This window comes from Colias croceus, chromosome 6 (genome assembly GCF_905220415.1).
Source record: "Colias croceus chromosome 6, ilColCroc2.1".
Taxonomy (NCBI): domain Eukaryota; kingdom Metazoa; phylum Arthropoda; class Insecta; order Lepidoptera; family Pieridae; genus Colias; species Colias croceus.
The window spans coordinates 1,447,619-1,473,800 of NC_059542.1; the positions used below are offsets into that span (position 1 = coordinate 1,447,619).

Sequence of the window (26,182 nt, forward strand, 5' to 3'; positions counted from 1 at the left end):
AATTATTTTGCCGAGGTTAAATGTAGGTGAAATATAATTATTCATATTAATTTGAAGAATTTGCCCGCTTCATCTGAAGAAACACTTTATCCAAGAATATTTTTAATTTCTATGATAGACTTAAGATTATAAATAATACACACATTTTTAACGATAGAAATGATAAAAATTTATTAATTAATGTAAACATCTAAGACAATACAACTTTAGAATTTTATAAAATGGTGCAGGTTCTTGAGTTTGTTTGGTTTCTGATTTCTGTTTCTACTGTCTCTTCTATTGTGTGGACTTTTTCCTCTGCAGTTTCAATGCCTTTGTGAATATTTTCTGAAATTCGAAATTTTAAGTAAGTAAAAGTAGTCTAGTATGTGGATACTAACAATCTTAACATTAATGAAGGGGAAAGAACATCATCTTTAACAAGAAAGCTTGAGTTTGAAGATAGAGTCGAGCAAGCGGAAACATATCTTTTAAGACTCCTAATCCTGTAGAATACAAGAATTGTAAGAATTTTTTAGTTGTTAAGAATACTATAATTTAAACTGTTTGTAATATGTTACTATTTATCATTTATAAATCAACATTTCTTAATTTTAGGCAATATTTTTAATTGTTTGCACCAGTTCATATTTAATTATTAAATTGAGAATGGAGTCATTTACCTGTAACCTTTTCTTCTATTACCTTTCCTTTACCCATGCAAGAGTTTTCTTTATCTCGTATCGATTGAAAAATGCGCGCGAATCGACCTTTTTCTTCCAGTTTATTAACGACCACTTCCGAATCTTCGCAATTCGTTGGGACTTGGTCAATATGATCCTCACTTCTTACAATTGGTAATACTGCTTGAGTTTTCGTTTTTCCAGCTTGTGGACTCGAATTATCAGAACCACAAGGTATGGTTTCATTTTCTGATTGTCCCCCGTCACTTCGTTGACCATCGTCACTATGTTTGCTTAAGTTTGGACTCATGTGGGATATGTCGGGTATGTGCAAAAGGTCTTGAATTATAGGACTCTTTGGAGGTGGTGAATTATTAGTCTCTGCTATTTTATCTGGAATTCCCAATGATATCTTTTCATCACAGTGAAACCCGGGGTCAATTTTTGCGACAGATTTTTTTAGAACATCCTCTACGACTTCTATTTTCTCATTTGCTTCTTCTTTAACAGTGTGTACAATTTCTTGTATTTTGTCTTCGGCTTTGTTTTGTATTTCCTCGATGTCCTCTGTGACTTTATCCTTTGCTTTTTCTAGTTTTTCTGATATTTCTGTCATTCCCTTTTCTATAGAAGTTGATATATCCATTTTAGGCATGTTGTCAATTATCGTACTGGTATCATTGTTTAGATCTGGTACGTTATGTATGCTTGCTGTGTCTGTTTCGAGATCGTTAATATGAACGATATGAGATCCACTTACATTCGCCTCTAATGAATCGATCGACCCGCTTTCTTCATTTCCATTGTTAGAGTTTTCAATTACGTGCTCATTAACGCTAGGCTTTGCTGTATCCACCGGAGGATCTTCTTTGTTCATGATTGGTACTTTTTGCAAGGGAGGTAGTTCGGTAATAGATATTTGTTTATTGTCTTGGTTGACTATGAAATCGTTATTCGTGAAGTCTGCGTTGGAGCCTTTGGTAGCGGTGAGTAGAGTGTGGCAGCCGCCGCAAGCCACATTGTCTACAATGAAACCATTCATGGCGGTGACCCGCTTAGGCGTATATTGATTGGGGAAGTCGGTCGAGTTGTCGGCGTCGATTTCGTCCAAGCACAATTTATCGTGCCTTGACTCGCCACAGGTGTAAAGCAATCCATTGTCTGAAAATATAGATATTATTATGGAACCGTTATATCATGACTCAACAATCAACATTGATATTTCGAAGGGATTTGTGGAACAATGACCGAGGATATCCGAATAATATTATGTTTTGCAGAAATATTAAGTATCTGTTGATAAAAAATAATTTTAAACGATATCTAGGTATAGGATTAATAAAAAAAAAAGATTAAAATTACCAGTAACAAAAGCAGTGTGCATCGCCCCACAAGCAACCAATTTCAATTGATAGCCGTCGAACATTTTGTCCATATTAATTTCCGTTGGCTCTTTCACTATTTCTATTGTATTCGGCATGCCTAATTGTCCTTTTTCATTGGAACCAAAAGCTAATATTTTGCTTTCGTCCATAGACAATAGAAATGTGTGGTTTGCGCCGCAACACGCGCTCTTTATTTGTACATTAATTGGTAGAACTTGAGGAACGTATATAATATTTGCTGTATCTGATATACCAAGCTTTTGGTTCTCATTGTCACCTGTTACGAATACGGCTCCTTTTGCTGTGGATGTGATTATTTATTTGTATAAATATTGTTAGCAAATGATGATAAATAACATTTTTTCGTAATAGTTAAGTATAACACTCTTATTTCTGTTTTTACGAAAATGCTTGTAATTTGTATATAATTAATCAGAGCAATCATATTAATGAATATTATGACTCGTTTACTCGCATAAACACTACACAATTAGAAAAAAAGAAAGAATAACTAAATTACCAGTAATAAACACGGTGTGATAGTAGCCGCACTCAACGAACGCTATTTTCTCCATAAATTTGAGCTCAGTGAGTTTGACGCAGGTCCTGGTGTCTTCGCCGAGCCCGAGCTGCCCTTCCGTGTTCGAGCCACACATGAACACGCGCCCATCGTCTGGAGGAAGATTTTTAGATATTATCATTTTCCATATGTCTAAATGTTAATTTGTTCCGCCAATATCTAAGGCATTTGTATGTACACAGTACATAATAGAGATGGATAGGAAAGCAAGTTGTATTTTACGAGAAGACGTACTTATAACTTGAAGCGGTGTCATTAGGGGGTGGAATTAATCTATACATACCTAATATATAAAGCTGAAGAGTTTGTTTGTTTGTTTGAACGCGCTAATCTCAGGAATTACTGGTCCGATTTGAATAATTGTTTCAGTGTTAGATAGAAGACCAACACGAGCGGAACAATGCGGGTGAAACCGCGGGGCACAGCTAGTTACCTATTAAATAGTTATAAATTGGCTCTTTATAGAACAACTATGAATTATTGCTCGTAGGTATATCGAATAATTAAATAACTATACTAGTTGAAATAAAATGAAAATTAAAACAAACACAATACACACAGTGCAGAGCTTTATCACATGGTATAAACTGAATGCAGGTAACTAAACCTGGAACAATTTTGACAAATATTCTTTTAAATACTTGAATTTACACATTTAAATACAAAATCCAACTGACCAGTTAGCACCGCAGTATGGTTACTACCAGCGGAGACCTGCCGTATGGGCTGGTCAGCATCCAGCTCGACATACTGCGGTACTGAGTGGCTCTCCACATCGCCTGTACCCAGCTGGCCTTCTTCGTTGCAGCCCACTGCGTAGATCGCGTTTGTGTCTGGAATTATAAGTTTAATGTTTGATTAAAGAATATGGAAAGATGAGTATAACTAGATATAGGTAAGTAGATTGCTACCCGATTGTTACATAATAGGTAGGTATGTCTAATTAATTTCGACAAGGTGACAAACTATATCCACCTATGAAGGGATAATAGATAATTTTTGAACAGAAGGTTACAAGTAAGTGTTATACAAAAGATGATGCCTGACTTTATTGTCCTCACCGTATTCTATTAGTATTTTATTTAAACTTAAATTAAAGTTCATAAACTACTGAACTGTTTTAGATAGTTTTCATGTCATACTTTTTTTATCCAAGTAAAAAATCTACTAAAACTGACCGGTAACAAAAATAGTATGCGCCCGCCCACACGCTACGAACATGGTGCGGTGCGGTTTCAGCCATTTCACACAACTCGGTCTTGTCACTTCGTCCTTATGTCCCAGTCCGAGCTGGCCCCAAGCGTTTGTTCCGAAGACGAACACACGACCGTTCTCTGAAATTGAGAGTTAAATAAAATGTAGAGAATGAAAAGAATGGTAGAGTTCCATGGGTTCTACAAATTAATTTTACAATACAATGTATTTAAGCCACCGTATTCATCTAGCTATTATAATAAATCAAGCTATCGTAATCGTAAACCGTAGAAGAATCTTTTGTTAGTAAAAAAGAGACAAAAATTAAATTAAATAAGGATGTGGGTATATATGGAATGTGCAACTTATTCTCCATATGTTTTAGTGTAATTTTTTGTTAAGATCCTGTTAATTTTAAATACTTACGGCATATAACAGCGCTGTGCTCATCGCCACAAGATATAGCTACGATTGGATCGTTCTTGATAAAGAAGTGACTCGGTTCATTGTCGGCGAAGTGAGATTTGCCGAACGTGAAGACAGCGCCGGTTTCTATAAAAAGAATGCGTAAATATGCGAAGATAAATATATAAAGACAAACTTTGAAACTTGGAATCACCACCCTTCAATATTTTAAGCTTCACGAAGAGCAAGGTGTGGAAATGGTAGTCCATACAACTTTCAGTTCAACAATAAAATACTTACGAGTTATAATGTGGTTTTACTTCAAGGCTAGGTTTTAAAACAATACAGTAAATGAGTTACCTTATATTAATTATGATTAATGATTGTGATAAACCAGTCCTAGGTTCAGGTAATGCGCCATTTCTAGCTTTTTTAAAATATATTATTTAATATCAGTTAAATCTAAATCTACTCCATAGATTAATAAGTTACTAGTTACCTACGCATAGATTCTAGAAATTAATAACACGCCGGTCTGCGGAAACATGAATTTTTATTACTTTAACCACTGACGTCATTCCTTAAAATGTTACTAAGAAATTACCATGGAAAAGCTTTTTATAGAAGTACGGTCTATAGAGCTTCAGATTTATTGTAGCGGTCGTAACTCGTAATTACAGATTTACGAATTTCGCCTGCCCTTGACTTGAACGGACGTAGTGGCAAATTGTTGGACGGACTCTTAACTATTGTTCCGCACGAATGTAGAAAATATCTAATATTAAGCTGACGTAATTGTGATAAATGTATCAGAAATAATTACTGAACCTGTAGTAGGTAGGTACCTAGCAGATTTTTAGTGACAAGTATTTTATATTGTATGTGAAGGTTTTGAAAATATCTTAGAATATTTGATTTAACTCAAAAACTACTTGACTTAGATAAAGATGCGTCTAGATTCTAGAATACAAAGCTACATTCGTAACCTATAGACTATGTTTTTTTAATGCAGGTCAAACCCGAACCTGCGACTTGTATAATTTCAAAGGCTTCAAGATCTATTTATCATATTTGCACGCTAGACAGTAGCGGTATTGAGTAAAATTAGCATATTGTCTTCAACATAGTTAACCGTGGGTTGTAAATCATACACAAATGTCACGCCTAATGCATGCCGCATACTAAAAGGCATAAAGAAACTAAAGAAAACTTGTGACGCCAAAGAAAGTGTTGTTCTTGTAATAAACGAAGCAAACAATAGCTTTAAGGTGCCATATCACGGGCACGGGTAATTACCTACATTTGACCTTGTCAAGTTCACCCTTTAATCTGGCTATAATCTGCCCGGAGATTAATATCTTAATTTTTATTGTAGGTACTTTCTAATTTATTTGTCGTGTAATGGATTTAAAAAAGAGGCTTTTAGCTATTTTGTAGCGGACGAAGTTCAGAACAAAAGAATAGGTAGGAAAGTGCTAGTTAGATTGTATATAGAATAAAAATAAGTTTAGACTCTAAATTAAATCATAAATATAATTTATATACAAAACGTGAAAGATTTGTACGTAACTACTATAATAAACATTTTTGAAAAAGTATCTAAGTACCTATTTGTTAGTTGTTGTTGTTTAGTTAATATTAATGTGGATCAGCAGTGCAAAAAAATACCATCAAAAGCTTGAAATTAGTTCTACATGTAGATATGTACTAAAGTTTACTTTATTGATAGCGATAAAGAAGTACAAATCAAATAAATGAAACTACATACGTAATATATTATGTAGGTATACATAATATGTTTCAAATTACTTACCCTTAATTTCATGTTATGTTTAAACAAATTATTTAGGTACTAGTTTAATGAAGCTTTTCATATTCCCTTGAGTCGTAAAGTTGCAAATTCAATTATTGTGTTATAATTAAAAAAAAAGCCGTATTGTATAATAGAGATAGTTTCTGTAACATTTCTATATGATGTTATAATCTTAATGCTTTAACGTTATAAAAAATGTGTGCGTGTACTAGTGTACACACGTAAGAAGTAAAACTTCTTTATGACCTTATTTTTCAAAAAATAATTTACTATATGCAACTTTACAGAAAAACGTCGAATCACGCGTGGTAGGGATAAGAAAAAGATGTCGCGTAACGGAAAAATGTCACGCGTAACGAAAAAATGTTACACTAAATTTTTTTCCAACCCCGATAAAGAAGTTTCACTTCAATAAATATAAATATGTAGGTACTATATTTTAATTTTTTACGCTGCGAAATACCCTAAATACTTTAGCCGGTTAAAGCATTAAAAGCTAACAGAAATAAAGTAAGTGCATTACATACAAAACATAAAGAAAAAATTAAGCTTGTGTTTATATTCTCGCTGAAACTCGAGGTAGGTACCTACTCTGAAAAAAGTATCCTATATGTCTAAGCTTTATGTGCTTATCTATCTCTGAAGGTACTACACAGATCATTGATAGATTTGTGAATCTGAAAGAAAAACAAACGTGGACCATAACATATATTTAAACATTCTCACAAACTTTCTCGTTTATAATATTACTTGTAGGGTTTCATCGACGCCTATAAAAGAAACTCAATATGAAATGCTACGACGGTTACACGTGTGTGTAACATTTGGCTGAAAGAAAATCAATAGTAATTTGTTTGTAAACTACACTCGAAACTGGGTTTTTATAACCATTCAACGAAAAGCAGGCGATTAATAATGATTGGAAAATACAGTATGCGTTGTTTGTTATGTTCAGATGTATAAGTATATTGGTATCTAGATGAAGTTTGAAAATAGTAGAGAGCTTCCTTTACATGGAAAATAAAAAATGTTTTGGTATTTTAATTAATTTTAATTTGCATTTATTCTGTTAAATTAATATAAAAATGCATCGAAGTAATTTTACACTGCAAGTGCGACTGCAAGAGAATTTATACATTATTATATATTAGATTAATATTATATATATATATATTAGAGAATATATATATATATATTATATATATATATATATATATATATATATAGATATCTCCATGGGCACTATGTTGATCAAACGTGCCATATAGTTAGTAATTATTTGATCCGTTTTCACTTGTTGATCCGGTTGGTATTTGTTGATCCATTGCCACACCACCGTTCGTATGTGGATCCGAACGGAGCCACAAGTGTCACCATCAGTAATAATAATAATTACGTGCTTTTTATACAAATCCACCTTTTTTGCGTTTTTGCTCTTGTTGATCCGATTCAAATGAGCCAATCAGAGCCCACCGAGCTCAGCCATTGGTCGCTTGCGGCCTTAGCCATTTGAAGGTTTCAAGACATTTATTCCCGTTATAGAAACGTATGTTGCCGTTCGCCTTCCAAAATTGTTCGGATCTTCGGGAGGGCAAGATAGCTAGCTCGTCTATTAGGATAGTGGCGATTTGATGTTGAGATTATAATATTTGTATTTATGTTTTTATGTAGCGCTTTGCGAATGAACATACACGTATTATAAAAGTATAATTGTTTTTAATTCATTATTTTAGTGTCGTCGTAGATTTTATTTGTAGAAGTTAAAAAAGGATAGTTAAAGATAGTTTTAATGATTTTATTTTGTAAAATTTGGGGTGGCGCTAATTTATTTTTGTAAGCACTCCCCGATACTTCTATTAAATACATTAGGTGCGGCTTTACTAACGTGTTGTAGATGGTGTGGCGTAATTTATGAGGAATGCAAGAAGTAATATTATGCAGAGATCTAGGAAGTGCTGATAATTTATTTTTTAGGTGGTCGATGTGATAATTCCATTGAGAGAGCTGTCGATTCGCAAACCTAGGCATTTCTCGTGGGTTTTATTGTCTAATACAATACCGTTAATTTTAAGTGGAGCTTGTGGTGGAACAATTTTGTTATGAGCTTTTAATTTAGATATATTTATTTTTAGTAGATTGCATTTATTTATTTAATTTATTTAAATCATTTTGTGCTTGCGCTATAATGTCATGTATAGTGGGACCAATATAAAACAGACAGGTGTCATCCGCACAAAGTGTTAGGTGACCATTTAGCTTTAAATCTCGGAAATTATTAATATAAATTAAAAAAAGCAATGGGTCTAGAATCGAACCTTGTGGTATGCCACATGTAATTGGTAAGGGAATGCTATCATGGTTATCTATTTTAACTATTCGTGATCGATTTTTTAAATATGATTTCAGCATATCTAGTGCTTTACCATTAATGTTAATGGATGCTAATTTCTTTATTAAAAGTTCGTGAGAAACGGTATCAAAGGCCTTTTGTAGGTCAATAAACACTCCCAAAACTATATTGTTTGCGTCAATGTTCTGTTTTATTTTAATAGTTAGGACCATAGTCGCTGACAGAGTGTTACTTTTTGGCTTAAATCCGTATTGACGCACTGAAATAAAATTAAATGAGTCTAAATATTTTTCTAATCTCGTGTGTAAAATCTTCTCCAATATTTTTGACAATACAGGCAAAACCGAAATTGGCCTATAGTTACCAGGTTCAAATTTTGAGCCAATCTTATAGATAGGAGCTACCTTCGCTATTTTTAACGAGTCCGGAAAACGTCTTTGACTTATGGCTTGGTTAAAACAGTCGCTTAAGGTATGATTTAATTTTTAACCGACTTCAAAAAAAAGGAGGAGGTTATCAATTCGGCCGGTATGTTTTTTTTATGTATGTACACCGATTACTCCGAGGTTTCTGAACCGATTTACTTGATTCTTTCTTGTTCGATGCGGGATGGTGTCGAATTGGTCCCATAAAAATTTTATTCGGATAGGCCCAGTAGTTTTTATTTTATGGGCATTTTTGTCTGTATTTGTAAATGTTGCAAGTGCAAGTTTGAAGTCGGTTGTTTTTAACGCAGTTATCTACTTGTTCTTTGATGCATTTAATTGCTTTTGTAATAATACCATCGAGACCTGTACTACAGTTTGAATTAAGGTTATTTATAATTATATATTTTTTACTGGCTTCGGTAGGTCTGAACTTATTAGTGAGGTAATTTTTTAAAATTTCGTAGTTGTCTTTAGATTTCCTCTCCTTTGAGTTATAAGATGTCGATTCTGGGAAACCAGTAAAAATTACATTTTTTTCGCGGCTCTTTCTGTCCCGTAGTTCCTTGATTAAGTTTTAAATTATATGAAGTTTATTATGATTAAAGATTTAATTCCAGTGATTTTATTTTACTCTCACCCTAGTTTATCTGGGATTCTAATTGAGAAATAGTACTCTTCAATATGTTTTGTTCAGTAATTATCATACATGCTGATAACTTAATTTCATTGATTTGATTCGTATTTTGGCGAATTAAATTCAAGGATTGTTCGTTGGACGATTTAATTTCGGTAATTTGTGTTTTTACCTCAGAAATGTTTTCATGAATTTTGTTTACTATTTGTTCATTTGAGCATACATATTTTTCAAGTAATGTACTAATACGGCTCAACTCCGACCGAATATCCTTCATATCATCACTAAATCTGCAATCTTGTTCTAGCGGTTGTTTCCGTTTTCCGTACCTAAGTGATTTGAGTATCAGTTGGCGTAGAACTCGTAGAAAACGAACTTAGCTTCGATAGATCGGGATGCGATCCACTGGCAGTACCCACTGCACCACTGCTGGTTAAACGTGTTGGCGATCTGCGTACACTCATATTTACTCCGTAATGGATAATTTGTGCAGGATGAGTTTATGAGTCGTCATTTGTTTGACCTAAATCTAACATTTTAATTATATTATCAGATTGATATCAGAATCATAGGCAGGGCATAGGTGAACGCTACACGTCAATAAATATAATGATAATTATCTTGATATTTACTGATGATTCAAGAGGTAGGTTGTTATTTGTAGGCTGCATACTACTTGAGAATTATCACCGTCACTGTATGACGAAAGGTTCGTCCAAATATCTATCTTTTTAGGGTTCCGAATTTTTAGTTTTACAACGTTTTCTATAAGTTTCAATTGAATTACGGTCGACTTCTTCAACTTCCATAAAACTCAGGAGATTTTTTGCTAGCCCTAATTTCATATCCCCATGCCAATGTCATGCAAGTGCATATAAATGGAACAGATCAACATACGACTTATGATTTGGTATATAAAACGGAGTCAAGAAGTGTTTGAGCATTTCAAAATTTGAACCGTTACGAAGTCGAGTTCGTCTAGTCTAGGCGGATTTAGCAATGTATGGAACATTAACTAACTATAATATGTTTGTGTACGGAGCCAACAAATACTGTAGTGTTAGTGAAAAATTAATCTACGTTACTTAATATACAGTTTCGTTTTGTCGGATCAAATAAAGCTGTAATTTTGATAATATAAATGGATCTGATCAACATACGACTTTGGATTTGGTATATAAAACGGAGTCAACAAGTGTTTATGGGTTTCTGAATTTCGACCGTTACGGAGTCGATTCAGTTCGAGATCTTAGCAATAAAAATGTTGAGTACATCAATTTCTCCATGAATACGTTTGGCAACATCGCTCAAATATTTGCGCCGTTGCCACTCCGGGCAAGATCTATGCAACCGGAGTCGATATATATATATATATATATATATATATATATATATATATATATATATATATATATATATATATATATATATATAGATATCTCCATGGGCACTATGTTGATCAAACGTGCCATATAGTTAGTAATTATTTGATCCGTTTTCACTTGTTGATCCGGTTGGTATTTGTGGATCCATTGCCACACCACCGTCCGTATGTGGATCCGAACGGAGCCACAAGTGTCACCATCAGTAATAATAATAATTACGTGCTTTTTATACAAATCCACCTTTTTTGCGTTTTAGCTCTTGTTGATCCGATTCAAATGAGCCAATCAGAGCCCACCGAGCTCAGCCATTGTTCGCTTGCGGCCTTAGCCATTTGAAGGTTTCAAGACATTTATTCCCGTTATAGAAACGTATGTTGCCGTTCGCCTTCCATAATTTGTTCGGATCTTCGGGAGGGCAAGATAGCTAGCTCGTCTATTAGGATAGTGGCGATTTGATGTTGAGAATATAATATTTGTATTTATGTTTTTATGTAGCGCTTTGCGGATGAACATACACGTATTATAAAAGTATAATTGTTTTAAATTCATTATTTTAGTGTCGTCGTAGATTTTTTTAGTTAAAAAAGGATAGTAAAAGATAGTTTTAATTATTTTATTTTTTTAAATTTGGAGTGGCGCTAATTTATTTTTGTAAGCACTCCCCCATACTTCTATTAAATACATTAGGTGCGGCTTTACTAACGTGTTGTAGATGGTGTGGCGTAATTTATGAGGAATGCAAGAAAGATATTACGCAGAGATCTAAGAAGTGCTGATAATTTATTTTTTAGGTGGTCGATGTGATGATTCCATTTTAGAGAGCTGTCGATTCGCAAACCTAGTAGATAGGGAGTCATTGACACAAAATTTCGAGTCATTTGTAACAGGATGGCGGTTCTACAGGGGTACGCAATGACAGAAAGAAAAATGATGGTGTGAACGCTGGTACCGGCGGCTTAGTCGCGTGGGCGTTAGTCAAACTCGTCGGAAAAATAGCGAAAGTCAAACGATTTGTAACACAAAAATTTTAGAATTTACCGATAGCCCATAAAAAAGATGTAGACGGTAGTGTCATGCCATACTTTTCCGGTGTGACATAAAGCCCGCCACACCGACGCGAATGCGTTGATTAAAAAAAAAACAATTCAACCATTGTATAATTGTGCAATTCAAATCGTATACTTTTATTTTCTTAATCGTTTACTTTGTATCCTTTATCATTAGTCACTAAAATTTATTTTGTTAACTTGCCAAATATAATGTAACATGGAATTTGCAAGGGAAGGCACTGCCTTCTGAGATATAGGAATTACCTAGTTCAGAAGGCAGAGCAATATTGTAATGTTATATTTGAAGTTACTAATAAATTTTATTTTATTTATTATTTTATTGGTACCAGGCTAACTTTTGCACAGGTAACCATCGTCGTGCAGCCATTTACGAAAATTGCCATGCATCGCCATACTTATCAGACGATTCTAAATGGTCGCCATACCGCCGAAATGATTTCGTTTAATTGAATGAAATGTTGAAATGAATGTTTAATTGAATGAATTTTGTTTACTATTTGTTCATTTGAGCATACATATTTTTCAAATAATGTACTAATACGGCTCAACTCCGACCGAATATCCTTCATATCATCATTACATCTGCAATCTTGTTCTAGCGGTTGTTTCCGTTTTCTGTAAGTAATTTAAGTATCAGTTGGCGTAGAACTCGTAGAAAACGAACTTAGCTTCGATAGATCGGGATGCGATCCACCGGCAGTACCCACTGCACCACTGCTGGTTAAACGTGTTGGCGATCTGCGTACACTCATATTTACTCCGCAATGGATAATTTGTGCAAGAATATGAGTCGTCATTTGTTTTTGACCTAAATCTAACATTTTAATTATTTTATCAGATTGATATCAGAATCAGGGCAAAGGCGAACGCTACACGTCAATAAATATTATGATAATTATCTTGATATTTACTGATGTATCTTGGGAGGGATCACAGCACACCCAACTACATCAATACGTATCGCGTCAGTACTGAAACGTTCTTTGTATGAGCCAGACGTGATGACGGCAAGATAAATATTGCGATGTAGGTCCTGGGATCAGATCACAAGGAGTTCCAGAAATCCAGCGATATACAGGGTTAGTTCTCAATGACCGGCCAAATTTTCAGAAATGGTTCAGAATCGATAACATTTTAGAACGAATGAAAAAAAAACTTTTTTTTTTTTAATTAGATTTCATTCCTGTCCACCACTAAAAAGCGAACGTGTGGACATTACAAAAGCAACAATTCAGTTCAACAACCTAGATAGGTTAGAGTTCGTCTAGTCTAGGCGGATTTAGCAATGTATGGGACATTACCTATCTATAATATGTTTGTGTACGGAGCCAACAAATACTGAAGTGTTTACGAAAAATTAATTAACGTTACATAATATACAGTTTCGTTTTGTCGGATCAAATAAAGCTGTAATTTTGATAATATAAATGGATCTGATCAACATACGACTTTGGATTTGGTATATAAAACGGAGCCAACAAGTGTTTATGGGTTTCTGAATTTCGGCCGTTACGGAGTCGACTCAGTTCGAGATCTTAACAATAAAAATGTTGAGTATATCAATTTCTCCATGAATATGTTTGGCAACGTCGCCCAAACATTTGCGCCGTTGCCACTCCGGGCAAGATCTATGCAACCGGAGTCGAGTAATATGGGGGAAAAGGTGGAGTCAGGAATGCACGGCAGTCGGGCTGGATCAACTTAGTGCCCAAGTTGGTATTTATATATATATATATTATATATTAGAGAATTATCGCTTTAGAGTGTAGTGGATAGTTATGATCTAAAATGCAAGCATATAAAACACAATATAAATATATAATATATATTAAAACAATGATAATAACTATATATAAAATATATACCTAGTACTTAACTCAAGATCGTGACGAATTGTTATTGAGTTTATTTACTTCACCAATCATGGTGAAGTACTTCATTCTACAGATTCCAAAATCTATAATTTTAAAACCCGGTACGAACTTTCTAATCTGTGCCATCATGTGAAAAAAAAAAAATCGATTCTATGGTGCGTTTGAAAATGGAACAGACCTGGGATATCGTCAATCATGGCGGCAAACTATGCGGCCATGTCTGACCCGCGACTGGTCGGTCGGCTGCGGGGCGCTAACTGACCGCTGGCTAGGCCACCCTTGCTACCAACCACCGTGCGATTAACTTTGTGTGGGCTATAGAATTACTGGAAATGCCTTTAATAATAAATGAATAATTAATATTAATAAGGGAATATTTAATTAAGCTTTTCTTTAAATTTATTTTGTAAATTATGTAAAAATTATAGTAAAAAACTAGATACCTAGTTATGATTGTTGTTAATTTGAAATAACAGCAGTATCACTATCTACAATTATAACAGCCGTTGCTCTATTATTCCTAGTATAGATATTATAATTAGTTTAAACTGTATCTAGGTACAATCTTTTTGAAGCCAATAGTTAAGCAGCTTATAAACAGAAAAAGTAGAAATACTTAATTGAATTTATCCAATCCACAATGAAAAATTTTGAAATTTCTTCCCAACTTATATTCCAAAAACTTTATTTCCTTGATCCTTAAAACGATATTCCCTTAATATCGTGCTCAAGTCAACCAGTGACACATGACCTGCCCCTTGAAATGAATATTCAGTTTATTTCCAACATTACAGAATTATTAATGGTTGTTGAGGCTCTCTCCAAATTGGTCAGCATGGCCATAACGATTGCCATTAGAATACGAAATATTGCTTTATGTCTTATAACATACGGTTTTATGAGTCTACAGTTTTCCGTAGCCAGGTTTTATTCTGAACCTATAAGTATTTTTAGCTTTTTGGAGTACCAATGTTAAAACATAAATGTGGAATGAAGTTTATATTTTCGTTCACAACAATAAAACTTCAGTTATTTCTTCAAATAAGTCTTTAAAAAAGCTTTCCTACATGGTACGTTCTGTTCCTAAGACTATATAAGAAATAGGCAAGAGCAGAAAAAGCTCAGAGAGCAAAAGAGCAAAAGATGACATCGTTTCAATTGAAGATGATGTTATCAAGATGTTATCTTATTTATTTTCTTTTGAATTATATTATTGTCGTTTCGAATTTTTAAAGTGCGGTTGTAGAACGATACCTTAGGCTAAATAGTTACTCCCATGTTACTCCTAAGAGTCCTAAGGTACTAGCTGTGTATCGGTAATACCTGTGGAGTGTGGGTAATACAACATGATCTGGGGTACGAATGTTAAATAAAGTTATATTTACTTAAAGGTAAGATTAGAGAAAATAAAAGTTTAATTTTAGAAGTGTGCTATTAATCCTCTTATCATAAATGCCATTGCAATAATTAGCCATTATTTATTAGATTACGTAATGCGCCTTGAAACGTCAATATCGTGATTGCAGTATTTCATTGTAACACTCCTTTTTTTCGAAGGTTAATAGATGATCCACACAATATCTCGAAACGCATTTTTTTTCAAAATAAGGGTGTTTGTCATTGTTTTATTCAGTCTATAAGGTTTGTAATTTTGTATGATGTCCATAACAGCGAGATACCTTAAGCTCGATAGAAGAGCGATAAAAATTTAATACGTACATATCTAATATCTAAAATTTTTAGAGAAAAGCAAGGAAAATCAAACAAAAAATTACAAAGTTATAATTAATATAATCGTATATTGTAGGGCTCTTAAAGTAATCATTACTTAACATCTAGCTGTCGTTCGTGATTTTTTTATTGTAATAATTTTCCAAGTTCATTACCATAAGGTGAAGGCTATAAAACATTTTCCCCGTCAGAGGATACTGGTAAAAATGACCTCTGCATAATTGAATTGCGTGGTATGGGAGCGAATGTCAATGACCGGCGGTAACGATAAGTTATGTTGCTTTGATTTAGAATTTTAGAGAAAGCATTTCATATAATTGGGTCTAGTACAAAAATATTATATGGGGAAAGAAAACTACTTTAGGTAGATTTCCTTCCACGCATTAATTTGCGGCAAAACGGTACCTATGTAAGCATAACAGAACGTTTTATTACATAATTATAACAATCACAGTAAATTCTGCTGTGATTTTCAAATGAGATATTTATAACTTACAGAATAAATAGTCATCCAACAATTTTACATTTCAAAATAATATTACATATTTAAAGTTTTTCTAGCCATCTAGTTGAACAAATTGTTCTACTTTTTTTTAAATCATGCCCATGAAAATCAATTCAATCAATCAATATAGAGCAAAATTCGTTACAAATTTACAAGTATCATAGATAATATGGATAGTATACGACGCAGTATGTTATAATTTTGCTTCTATATTGTAATTTGTGTTGGACCTTACAAATAAGTTACTGTTATGAGTTATATTATGATGCAATATGATGTATCATGTATTGATCGATATTCATAGAACGGAAAGGTATCTACAGCGCTGCCTAGGACATCACGCGAGATTCTTATCTCGGGTATTCTGATACCAATATAAAAATGCTATAATACAAACCTGGGTACCAATAATTTTGTTGAATATGTTTTTGCATGCAGTTTGAATCGATAAATTATAAATTTAGGTACCTATTTTATTTTATTTAACCTATAAATTTTTACATCAATACTCATGGGAAATAAGACTTTTTCTTTCTAATTAACTGAATCTTGTTTAATGAATAAATTACACACATGTGATACAGATTGTATTTGTATCTATTTTATACTTTATGAAGAACGTAAATTTTTTCATAAAACAAATTAAAGTTCTTAGTTTAAAGAAAATCATCACATAGGGAGCTTTTGTTTACCGGATGAAAGCTAATCGGTTCAGTAATTGCTTGACAATATCGTTCTAACCTAGATTGCTTAAGGTCACGGCAATGCGTCGTTTTGTCTTTTCTTTAGTTTTTTACAAATAAAGACGTATCTGAGATTAAGGTATATTTACTTATAACCGACTAGAATCGTCACATATGAAACTTTTGATTTCGGATAAAATTTTCACAAGAATAGTAGTTTCTTAATTATTGTCATCATTTATTAATTGGGGTAATGTTATTAAACAAATATCTATTAAATATGATCTAATAATAATAATATGAGTTAATGGTAAAAACTTCTGCAGCTTCATAGTTACGATGATCTCTGTGGCATTTACCACAGAACTAGTGGCATTTACCACTAAGAAAAAAATATGACGTTAAAAAAAACGATTGCATTACTTGATAATAAATAATAAAGTACATAAGTGATCGTAGCGCTTTTCTTTTACCTATATTTTTGCATTAAGATGAAAATCGCCTAATCACTTTTTAGCAGCGCCTGTTTAAAATTTGAAAATGTGTGTAAGTATTCATAATAATCTTTTTTTATTTCTTAGTTCGCTTCCATAAGCTGTAAGAAACAGAACAAATGTTAAATATTCCTTAAATGTGAGAATATTTCAGGTTATTACAACAATTCAGGTCACATAGCACATTTAGCGTTTATTAGTCAATTATTTTTTATGTCTTATGAAAAGTGTTCTAAAGAAATATATGTTTCGAGAGAAGTTGGTTATTTAGTTATTTATACTATCTACGTTTACTAAAACGTTACAAGGTACCTAACAAATATTTTTTTTAAAGGGAGACAAAAGCTTTTCTTTGCATTTTTTCTTTGTTTTACCTTTAGGCTTTACCTAAGAGAAACTATACTACTAATGAACAGTAACGTCATTCGAATGTATTTTTATCCTCAAACAAAAGAATTACCACACATTTTATTATAGATTTTTGGTTTTGTTTTGTTACGAAAAAATTAAACGATATCTCGTCAATTGGATCTTTATTATTATTAAGGTTGAGCCGATTTTCCCTAAACAAACACTATTACGCTAGGTCAGGTTGTTTGTACGCTGTTTCCATGGCAACCGTATCGCCGCATCTCGGCATTTTCGCGTGGCTTCATTGATTCAAGTATCGGTCGGTGACCTTTACATCTTTTTTTGTAATTTCTTAATTATAAAACGACTTTTATTGACGATGGTGGTGAAAAAATTTTCATAAGAATAAAGTCTGTGTTTTAATTTGTTTCTTTGTCTGGCCGATTGTGATGAAATCAGGACATATGGGAACACTGTCCTAAACGAATGTAAAGTGGACCCAATAAATATGCAAAAGTCTTACAACGACAATTAAGATGAAATCATCTGATACCTATCAATTTATAAAGAATAGAAAAAATTCGATCACGAGGCGGGACTCGAACCCGCATCCTTTCGCGCCATTCCGGGGCGGATGCCTACTTCTTAATTTAAAGTCCTACAATGTGTTTTCTATCGAATATCAAATATGTAGGTATGTAGAACCAATACTTACCTACATACACTCGACGGCAAACATGAATCTTCTTCACGCATACGACATTTCAAAGTATTAAAAAATATATTTGTAATCTAAATTTCATACAAGAAAATATCATTATCATTGAAGCTGAATCGATTCTATCATAGTTAATTTCTTAAAGCCAGATGGCATTACCCATGGTTTAAATGCTTTATTTCGCTCTACATAATAATTTTTACAAATGAAAATTAATTTTTCCAAATGCAGCCCTAGATATTAATCTACTAACTATTGGCGACTATGTTGCCATTGCCATTTTACCTGATGATTCTTATGTAAAGCTTTTGGTCATGTGTTGTTCTGACAGTGTGTCTATTTTTAAAGATTTAAACATATCAATAGGTATACTACTTAGGTAGGTACCCTTTAAGTGAAAATTATTTCGATAAAGTTAACAACAATTTGCGTCAAAAGAAAAATAAATACTTCAGTGTTCGAATAACTGAAATTATGTAAGTACAGGTTTGTGATACTTCTACTTGGCAACAGATGGCGCTGGTACAATAAAATAAAACAAAGGTTATATATAGTTCAGATGATTTATTAATTTAAGTATTAAATTATATCCAAATACAGCTTAACAAAATCCTGTTGTAAAATGTCATAAAACCAATTTATACAGTTGATATGCTATGAATATATTCAAATGTTATACACATAAAAGGCCTTTATAAAAATACAAAGACGTGGGGGTTTTTAATATGTAATAATACTTTAACATTTTCTTAATTATGATAGACTAGGTATTTAGAATTAACAGACAATAACGAAGAAGGCAGTATTTTTTAGTTTTAAATATTTGATTCTTACGGTCTTTTGACTTCACGCCAAAAACTAATGGATTAAAATAAAACTTATTCTAGGGATAAAAATGCAACCGAGTATATTACAGAAAAATAGCCTGTAGAATTGACTTCTTGTAACAGAGTTAATTAATGTTAAGGCAGTTTTTTATATTAAAATACTAAACTTTTTTATGTTTCTTTAAGAGTTTGAAAATAGTAAAACACTAAAATACTGTTTTTTATTCGGTTGTTTTTTATAATATTTTCTTAACTCTGTTACAAAAAGCCATCTTCTTCACATTCCTCAGAAAATAACACAAACATCACATTCAGATCGAAATTATAAACAGTGACATTTAATAATTTTACTAGATATGATTAAAATTAATTAAAATTGGTTAAACAAAGAAAATCATATGGGATGTCAAAGTTCGAACATGTAACTATTACCTAACTAATGTTTCGTTTAGTAAATGCGAGGACTAAAATATTGGCACTAAAACTACAACATTTTTATGCTTATCATAAAAATTGGAACGTATAGTTAGAATGAATACTTATTTTATACTTTTAATAAAATGCCAATATAATGTACGACTCATTTTGTTTAAATACACTAAGCGGGAAATGTTAGTTGAATATAATATTACGAAAAATAATGTTAATACTAAATATTGATGTTAGCTTACTGACTAGTTGTCTAAATCTAGAAAAATATAAGAATACTTAAAACTAATACAGTTTATCAATATCAGATAACGGATACAATAAAGGTGGTTTAAATGTTGTCAGAGCAACAAATTTCAAATAATTTTCTTAGCGTATAATATGTGTAATAAATACTTATATTTAATATAATTCAACAGCCTAAGACTTAGCACACACGATATTTGAAAAGCATACACTGGGTCGTTTTATATAAAGGTTCGTCGTTCTGACTGCTCTAGCTTATAAAGAGGAGAAGAACTAAGCATAAGCGAAAACTCCTTAGTAATTAAAATCGGGATAAAATTATCTTAATAAGTTATAGATACTACTAAAACTGTGTATAATATAAAAGTGAAAGTGAAATTAAATATTTTGGAAACGGAAGATAAAGCGTGATGAAATTTAAAAGGTTTATTTTCGAAGTCATGTTTTACCTAAGGAGTAAAGAGCCGCTTGCAAAGGCACTAATAAAATTAGACTTTGAAGCGTATAGCGACAGTAATCTCGTAATTAGAAGCACTTAAATTAGATTTATGAAGCGTTAAGAATAAAGAGGAATTGCCATCCTGAGGCTAATTAATGTTATAATATTTTACGAATATCAAATCATGGTTAAACGTTTAAATTATACGTATACAAAAATAATTCAATATTTTGACCAATCATTAGGCACACAAGTTTATAATATTATGGGTCCTCTTCACAATATGCAGCGTTGAATAAGAAGAGGTAATCGCGATAGTGTAAAGCCTACATGTCTCAGTTTCATCATTTTTATTCAAAATCGCCGTGATGGTGGAAACATTGACTATAATTTGTTGGGTCAATGTTGTCCATTGTGAAGAGGGCTCATTAGACATTATTTGACAACAACTCTAAAATGTTTTCTATCAAAAATATTCCTACATAGACATAGCAATGGCTAACTCAGGACGGCACAGATCAAAATCACCAGATATTCCTGACCGGCCGGGGCAGCACTATCGGCGGAGGCGGGGGCATCATATCGAACTCCTCCACAATCGTCTTTGGGTGCAACGCGCTTATATTATTATCGACCGTATACGTTCTAGCGTGCGTATGTACGATAGCCGGTTGTTCGTTATCATACGTTCTAGCGTGTGCTGGTTGTTCGTTAAGTATATCAGTGTGTGTTCTATCATGTGTGTTGTGTGTTCTAGTTTGTGTGTGTGTGTGCGGTTCGTTAACAAGCCAGTCGTTGTCGCGGAGTCGCTTGCGGCGCGCGAGCTGGCGGTCGCGGATGTGCTGCAGGCGCGTGAGGTGCGAGCTTACCTGCTGCGGGGTGAGCCCCGTGCGCCCCGAGCGGAGCAGCTCCGCGTTGCGTTGGTACGAGCCTTCGGGGTCGCGCCGGTTCCAGCGGTAACTGGACCAATATATTCGATGTTGAAAATCAAATATAGTGTTCGAATTTGTTGTGGGTTGTTTTATTAACAAATTAATAAATGATTTAATCCCCACTAATAATATTATAAGTACAAATGTAACTCTGTCTGTCCGTCTGTAGATCTATCTGTCTGCCTCTAACATAGAGAGGATAGATAACGGATTCCACGAGAACAGACACTATCCTGCAAACTATCCTGGCGAATCTATCCTGCGAACTATCGTGGCGAATTATTAGAGTACTAGCTGTGCTCTGCGGTTTTACCCGCATTGCTCCGCGGCTATCTAACACCGAAAGAATTTTTCAAATCGGACCAGTAGTTGCTGAGATTAACGCGTTCAAAAAATAGAATTAACCAAAAAAAGTGACATCTGGAATTTAGAAATACTACGGATTTGGTAGTATAATTATTAAAGTATTAAAATGAACTTGAAAATACGTACCCTGGGAATGGTCTTGTCAATCGTCTTTGCGCGTTAGGCCTGGATCGCTTCCTCAACTCATTCGGCCTCACATCGTTTCTCTGTTGGTTCCTCTTTTCTTTGGGCATTCGCTGTAAAGGACTTGGTCGCAGATCATAAGATTTCGGGTTCTGAATAGGATTGCTGGTGACGTCATTAATACGAGGGTCATCGACCTCTCTGCTGACGCTTGGAGCGGTTATCTCGTTGATCTTGCCCATCCTCGAGTATCTACGACGCAGGTCTTTGAGCTTCGACTTTGGAACCTTCTTGAGTTTCGTCTGACAGATGTATTGACGCGGTTCAAAACAGTTGCGTGCGGCCCATCTGGAAAATTAATGATTTTATTAGAAGACTAAATACATTAAGTTAATTAAAAGGACTAATCAGATGATTGAAATTAAAGGATGGAAGAGTAGTGGTGTTAATCTCTATGTGTAGTTTGGAAATCGCCATTGAAGTCAATCCTTACTGACTATGTATGAAATGAGCAAAATATACCATTTATATATAACCCTGTTAATCGTATCTGTCTCCAACAGCGTCTACTCCAACTTTCAAGTACAAAATTGCATTTTTATTGTCGTCACGTAACATTAAACGTTCATTATAAACGCACGTAGCGCATCGCAACTCGCAAGGACCACACGAGTGGTTGCATTCAAAGTACCGACCACCGATTAAAATGGTAGATGCTGCATTGTTTATGCAAATGTCGTGCATGCTGGGAAATTCGGATATTTTGCGGAGCGCTGTAACGGTGGTTTAGATTTCGAGGTCTTAATTTGGTTTGTGAGAAAGTAGTATCTGTGGTTCTGGTGACTGTAGGACTAGATAGAATATATGGCTATCCTCACAAAACTATTCCGCAAAGCAACATTTACTACACATTATTCTTATATTCACCAAAAATTTGCTTTAATTAAGAATGAAAATGAAAAAGATACACTAATAAACGCCCTTGAATTTGATGATAAATTCTACACACCCTTCTCTTCCCACCTACAAGCTGATTTATTGTTGGAATTAGTATAAGTATTTACAGTGCTCTGTTATAATTACATAGTTTCATATATCGGTGATGTCAGCCCATTTGAAAAGCGAAAGTAAGTACCAATTTAGTGCTATCTTTAATCATAATTATTGTGTCCTAAATCAGCTTCTGCTTTAAATGGCATAACTAATAAGTTTATACGGGTGGTAAAGAAAGGTGATGAAACATGTTGTTATGTACAAAGCATGTGTTATAAAGAAGGACAATTTCAACCATTTATTATGTACCTATTACTTTATTCGGTAAATAGGTAAATACATTTTGTTACCAGGAAAAATTTATGATATACTTTTTTTATAAATATTATCATGAAAAATTTATCATTGGATCACACACAAATGCGTGGATTTAAGCCACCAGCTGGTAGTAGTGTTCCACGAAATAGGTAAATCCATTTCAATTTATTATTTATTAAATTTTATAGACTATTTAATTTACAGTTATAAATTACACTGAATGAAATTAAATCTTTCAATATGGTAGTTCTTTAGCCCCATGTATAAGTATATAAGTATACATTGTTAAGTAACAAGATTAGTTCTAAAACTACTACGTATTCAAAATTGCAATCTACTTCGCTATCTCTGAAGTGAACAATGAAGAATAATGAGAGGAAACGTTTGCGCAGATGAATGGCTGCGGAATTGAGCTGGTGTTAATGGAATGTATCTGATTGACCCGCGAATCAATTTAGTTCAATAACAGACGTGTCGCATGTTATTTTGTTTTATGTGACTATATAAACATAAGTAGAAAAATATCTATACATAGTTTCACTCAATATTTGTCTATAATTGATGTTTTAAGGGAAATAAGTGACCAGATCTGCCTGTTCTTTTCTGGCTGTGTATAGTTTTTACCGGCGCGATATACCAATTACCAAGGCAAGGAGTTTTCAGTTAGAGCAATTGGTAAAGAAGTGGTTTTCTTTTTGAAGTCTAATTACGTACGTAGTAGTATCATGTAGTAGTAGTATCATAATTGAATTATTCTCCAATTGTGGGAACGCTTATAAAGCCCAAGTAAATTGAAATTGATACGTCATTTTACCTTCATCCCACATTCATAATCGCCCTTGACATATATCTGTTTCCAGTTAAATGCTTATTGACTCCCTTCATGTGTTTTTAATTTTTTGTCAGAACCTAATGTTTCAATTAAAAATATTCTTGGCACGATCCGGTGCGCTTGGCTACACTCCAGCGGCCTCCATTAATCGTTTACGTTTCTTCTTAATTAAGTCTATTATTTTTTCCGGCTGATAATGAGCCTATATCGTAGGGGGAAGGGACATGTCACTTTACGTTATATTTTCATTGTGTCATTGAATAAACGTTTCTTTCTTTCTTCCTTTCATTTAGAATCTGAATGAAGGAGATATTCCGTATTAAAATATAACGGTTACATGGGTTTAACATTTTTTATTGTTTATTACTGACACTTTTATAAACAACAATCATATCAAGTTCATTTATATGTTATTGTTATAAGTACGTTCTTTTTAATAAGCACATTTTTATATTAAAAAATCCTACTATTTTTTATAACTACTGGTTTATATTTTCACGGAAACGACGGTGCAAACAAATCAATTCACAAAATAATGTTCACACTGTTTCATTAATTATACGCTTACTTCAGTTCAAAAATCTCACTCGCGTAAATCAAATTCCAGGAATTTCTAAAATCGTTGAGTTTCATGTGCGTGTGTCATTCGCTCCCCTCCGACCTTGGTTCCCCAGTACGTTTCTATCGCGCACATTTGTCTTGCACACCCGGTCAGACCGCACAATTACTGTTTACTTACCATGTGAGTGTAAATATAATGTTTATAACGTTGCAAATGTTATGAGGGGACATTTGATTATAGCTGTGAACATTCTCCCCCGCGAATAGTGTTTAAAATTCAAAACTGTTACAGTTTTTGTTTTATATTGGCCAAGTATAGGTAGGCCAGGCATCAAAATAATAAAGTTAACATATCGCTTGAAATATGACAAACTTAACACGAGCCATATGTGACCTAATGAACTCTCTTAACAATAATATTCGCCATTAATCTGACAAAGTTGGCCGTTGACCGCCTCCTTGGTACTGTGGTTGACGCGTGAGCGTAGAACCGAGGGGTCCTGGGTTCGATTCCCGGTGGAGACGAAGAAGAAAAAAATGTCTCGGTCTGGTAGGACACAGAAGGCTGATCACCTATCTATTTGTCCCTAAAGAAAATCGATCAGTGAAACAGATGTATGCATAATGCATCTGCCCCTTACCCCACTACGGGGACACGGGACTTCACTTTAATCTGTCAAAGTTACAACTACATGCTTCTGACGACTGCAACCATGAAAAGATTACGCTGAAGAATTTGTAAATTAGATCACACTGAAAATTGACTAAATCCTACAGTTAAAGTCCATAATCTTGTATACGAAAAGCAACATAAATAAAATAGTACATATCTAGCTAGTAAAATCAATTTGTTCCTCACCTATACATGATTTCCGGTGACATAGCAATACAGTGCCACTTCAGCTCATCGGGAGTCATCTTCTTCATCTTGCTGAAGGACTGATAGTGCATGTCCCGTAACTCGCCCCCCCACTTCCACGCGCGAGTACTGTAGTCGTATATACCGCCGATCCATCTACTGGCCTTCTCTGGAAATTTTAGTTGACTATGAATAGAAGCTCATATTTATAATGATTGAGTTGGGAGTAGGTCATCTCAATTTAGGAAGTATATACAATATTATATCAATCTCTGATCTTTATACATATTATAGAACCTCGTGAAGTTGGAGTAGACTTGATTTGGGCTTTAAGGTGCAATATGTATAAATCTTAAGGGTACAGGGGTGCATGTTGCAGATTAAATCGTTAATGTCCGAGACATGATTTGATTTATGTCTAGCGCAACTGTGACTAGATCTTAGCTTTATGCATAATTTTCAAGCTCATGTCACGTCACCACGTTATCTATCGTTATTGATAACTATGACCCATTTAAGATTTGTCACGATTAGGTCGAAAAATAAAAGTCAACTTTTTCAGTCTACTTAAAGATAGTAAAGACTTTTAAAGGTCTAGTTAAAGTAAAAGAAAGTGTTGCAGAGTTTGTTTGAATGCGCTAATCTCAGAAAATACTGATCCGATTTGAAAAATTATTTCGGTGTTAGATAGCCCAGTCATCGAGGAAGCTAAAATAAACTAAATATGTATCACCACGCTAAGACCAACAGAAGCGGAGTCACGCGGGTGTAATCGCGGAACGCAGCTAGTAATATATATTTGTGAATAAAATAACTTACCAACTGCAGGCCTATTGAGGTAGTTTCGCAGATTCCTGTCCTCCCATCGAGCTGGCACTGAGAGATTGCTGTCACGATCCTGTAAAGAAACGATGATTTTAAATAAAACAAGATTTAATTATAGATGTGTGTTTTTATTATAAGAATATGATTTTATTTTATTATAAGAAGATATT

General features: G+C 33.7%; 2 protein-coding genes across 3 annotated transcripts in view; both read right to left on the bottom strand.

Moving 5' to 3' along the window:
• Positions 1-150: 150 nt before the first annotated feature.
• On the bottom strand, positions 151-14,022 carry LOC123692323 (X-linked retinitis pigmentosa GTPase regulator-like). 2 transcript variants are annotated; one of them, XM_045637060.1, is made up of 8 exons: positions 13,959-14,022; positions 4,248-4,373; positions 3,806-3,961; positions 3,305-3,460; positions 2,568-2,720; positions 2,025-2,348; positions 663-1,823; positions 151-327 (listed from the first exon to the last, which is right to left on the bottom strand). In XM_045637060.1, the coding sequence occupies exons 1-8, from the start codon at positions 13,975-13,977 to the stop codon at positions 215-217; spliced, it is 2,208 nt and encodes a 735-aa protein (XP_045493016.1). In that variant the 5' UTR covers positions 13,978-14,022; the 3' UTR covers positions 151-214. The 2 variants fall into 2 exon arrangements, with proteins under 2 accessions (XP_045493016.1, XP_045493017.1); XM_045637061.1 differs by having other exon boundaries at positions 215-327; positions 685-1,823.
• Positions 14,023-18,811: 4,789 nt separating this feature from the next.
• The window catches only part of LOC123692325, a 98,422-nt gene continuing 91,051 nt past the window's right edge, over positions 18,812-26,182 (bottom strand). The window contains exons 4-7 of the mRNA XM_045637063.1: positions 26,007-26,085; positions 25,188-25,356; positions 21,628-21,972; positions 18,812-21,163 (exon numbers count right to left, since the gene is read on the bottom strand). Coding sequence (XP_045493019.1) covers positions 20,728-21,163; positions 21,628-21,972; positions 25,188-25,356; positions 26,007-26,085 — 1,029 coding nt within the window. The 3' untranslated portion in view covers positions 18,812-20,727. The remainder of the gene's footprint in view (positions 21,164-21,627; positions 21,973-25,187; positions 25,357-26,006; positions 26,086-26,182) is intronic.

Coding starts and splice junctions, on each gene's coding strand:
- LOC123692323 (XM_045637060.1), bottom strand. Junction 3,962..4,247: donor GCACAGCGCTGTTATATGCC/GTAAGTATTTAA, acceptor TCTCAATTTCAG/AGAACGGTCGTGTGTTCGTC. Junction 1,824..2,024: donor GCACACTGCTTTTGTTACTG/GTAATTTTAATC, acceptor CTATATTTTCAG/ACAATGGATTGCTTTACACC.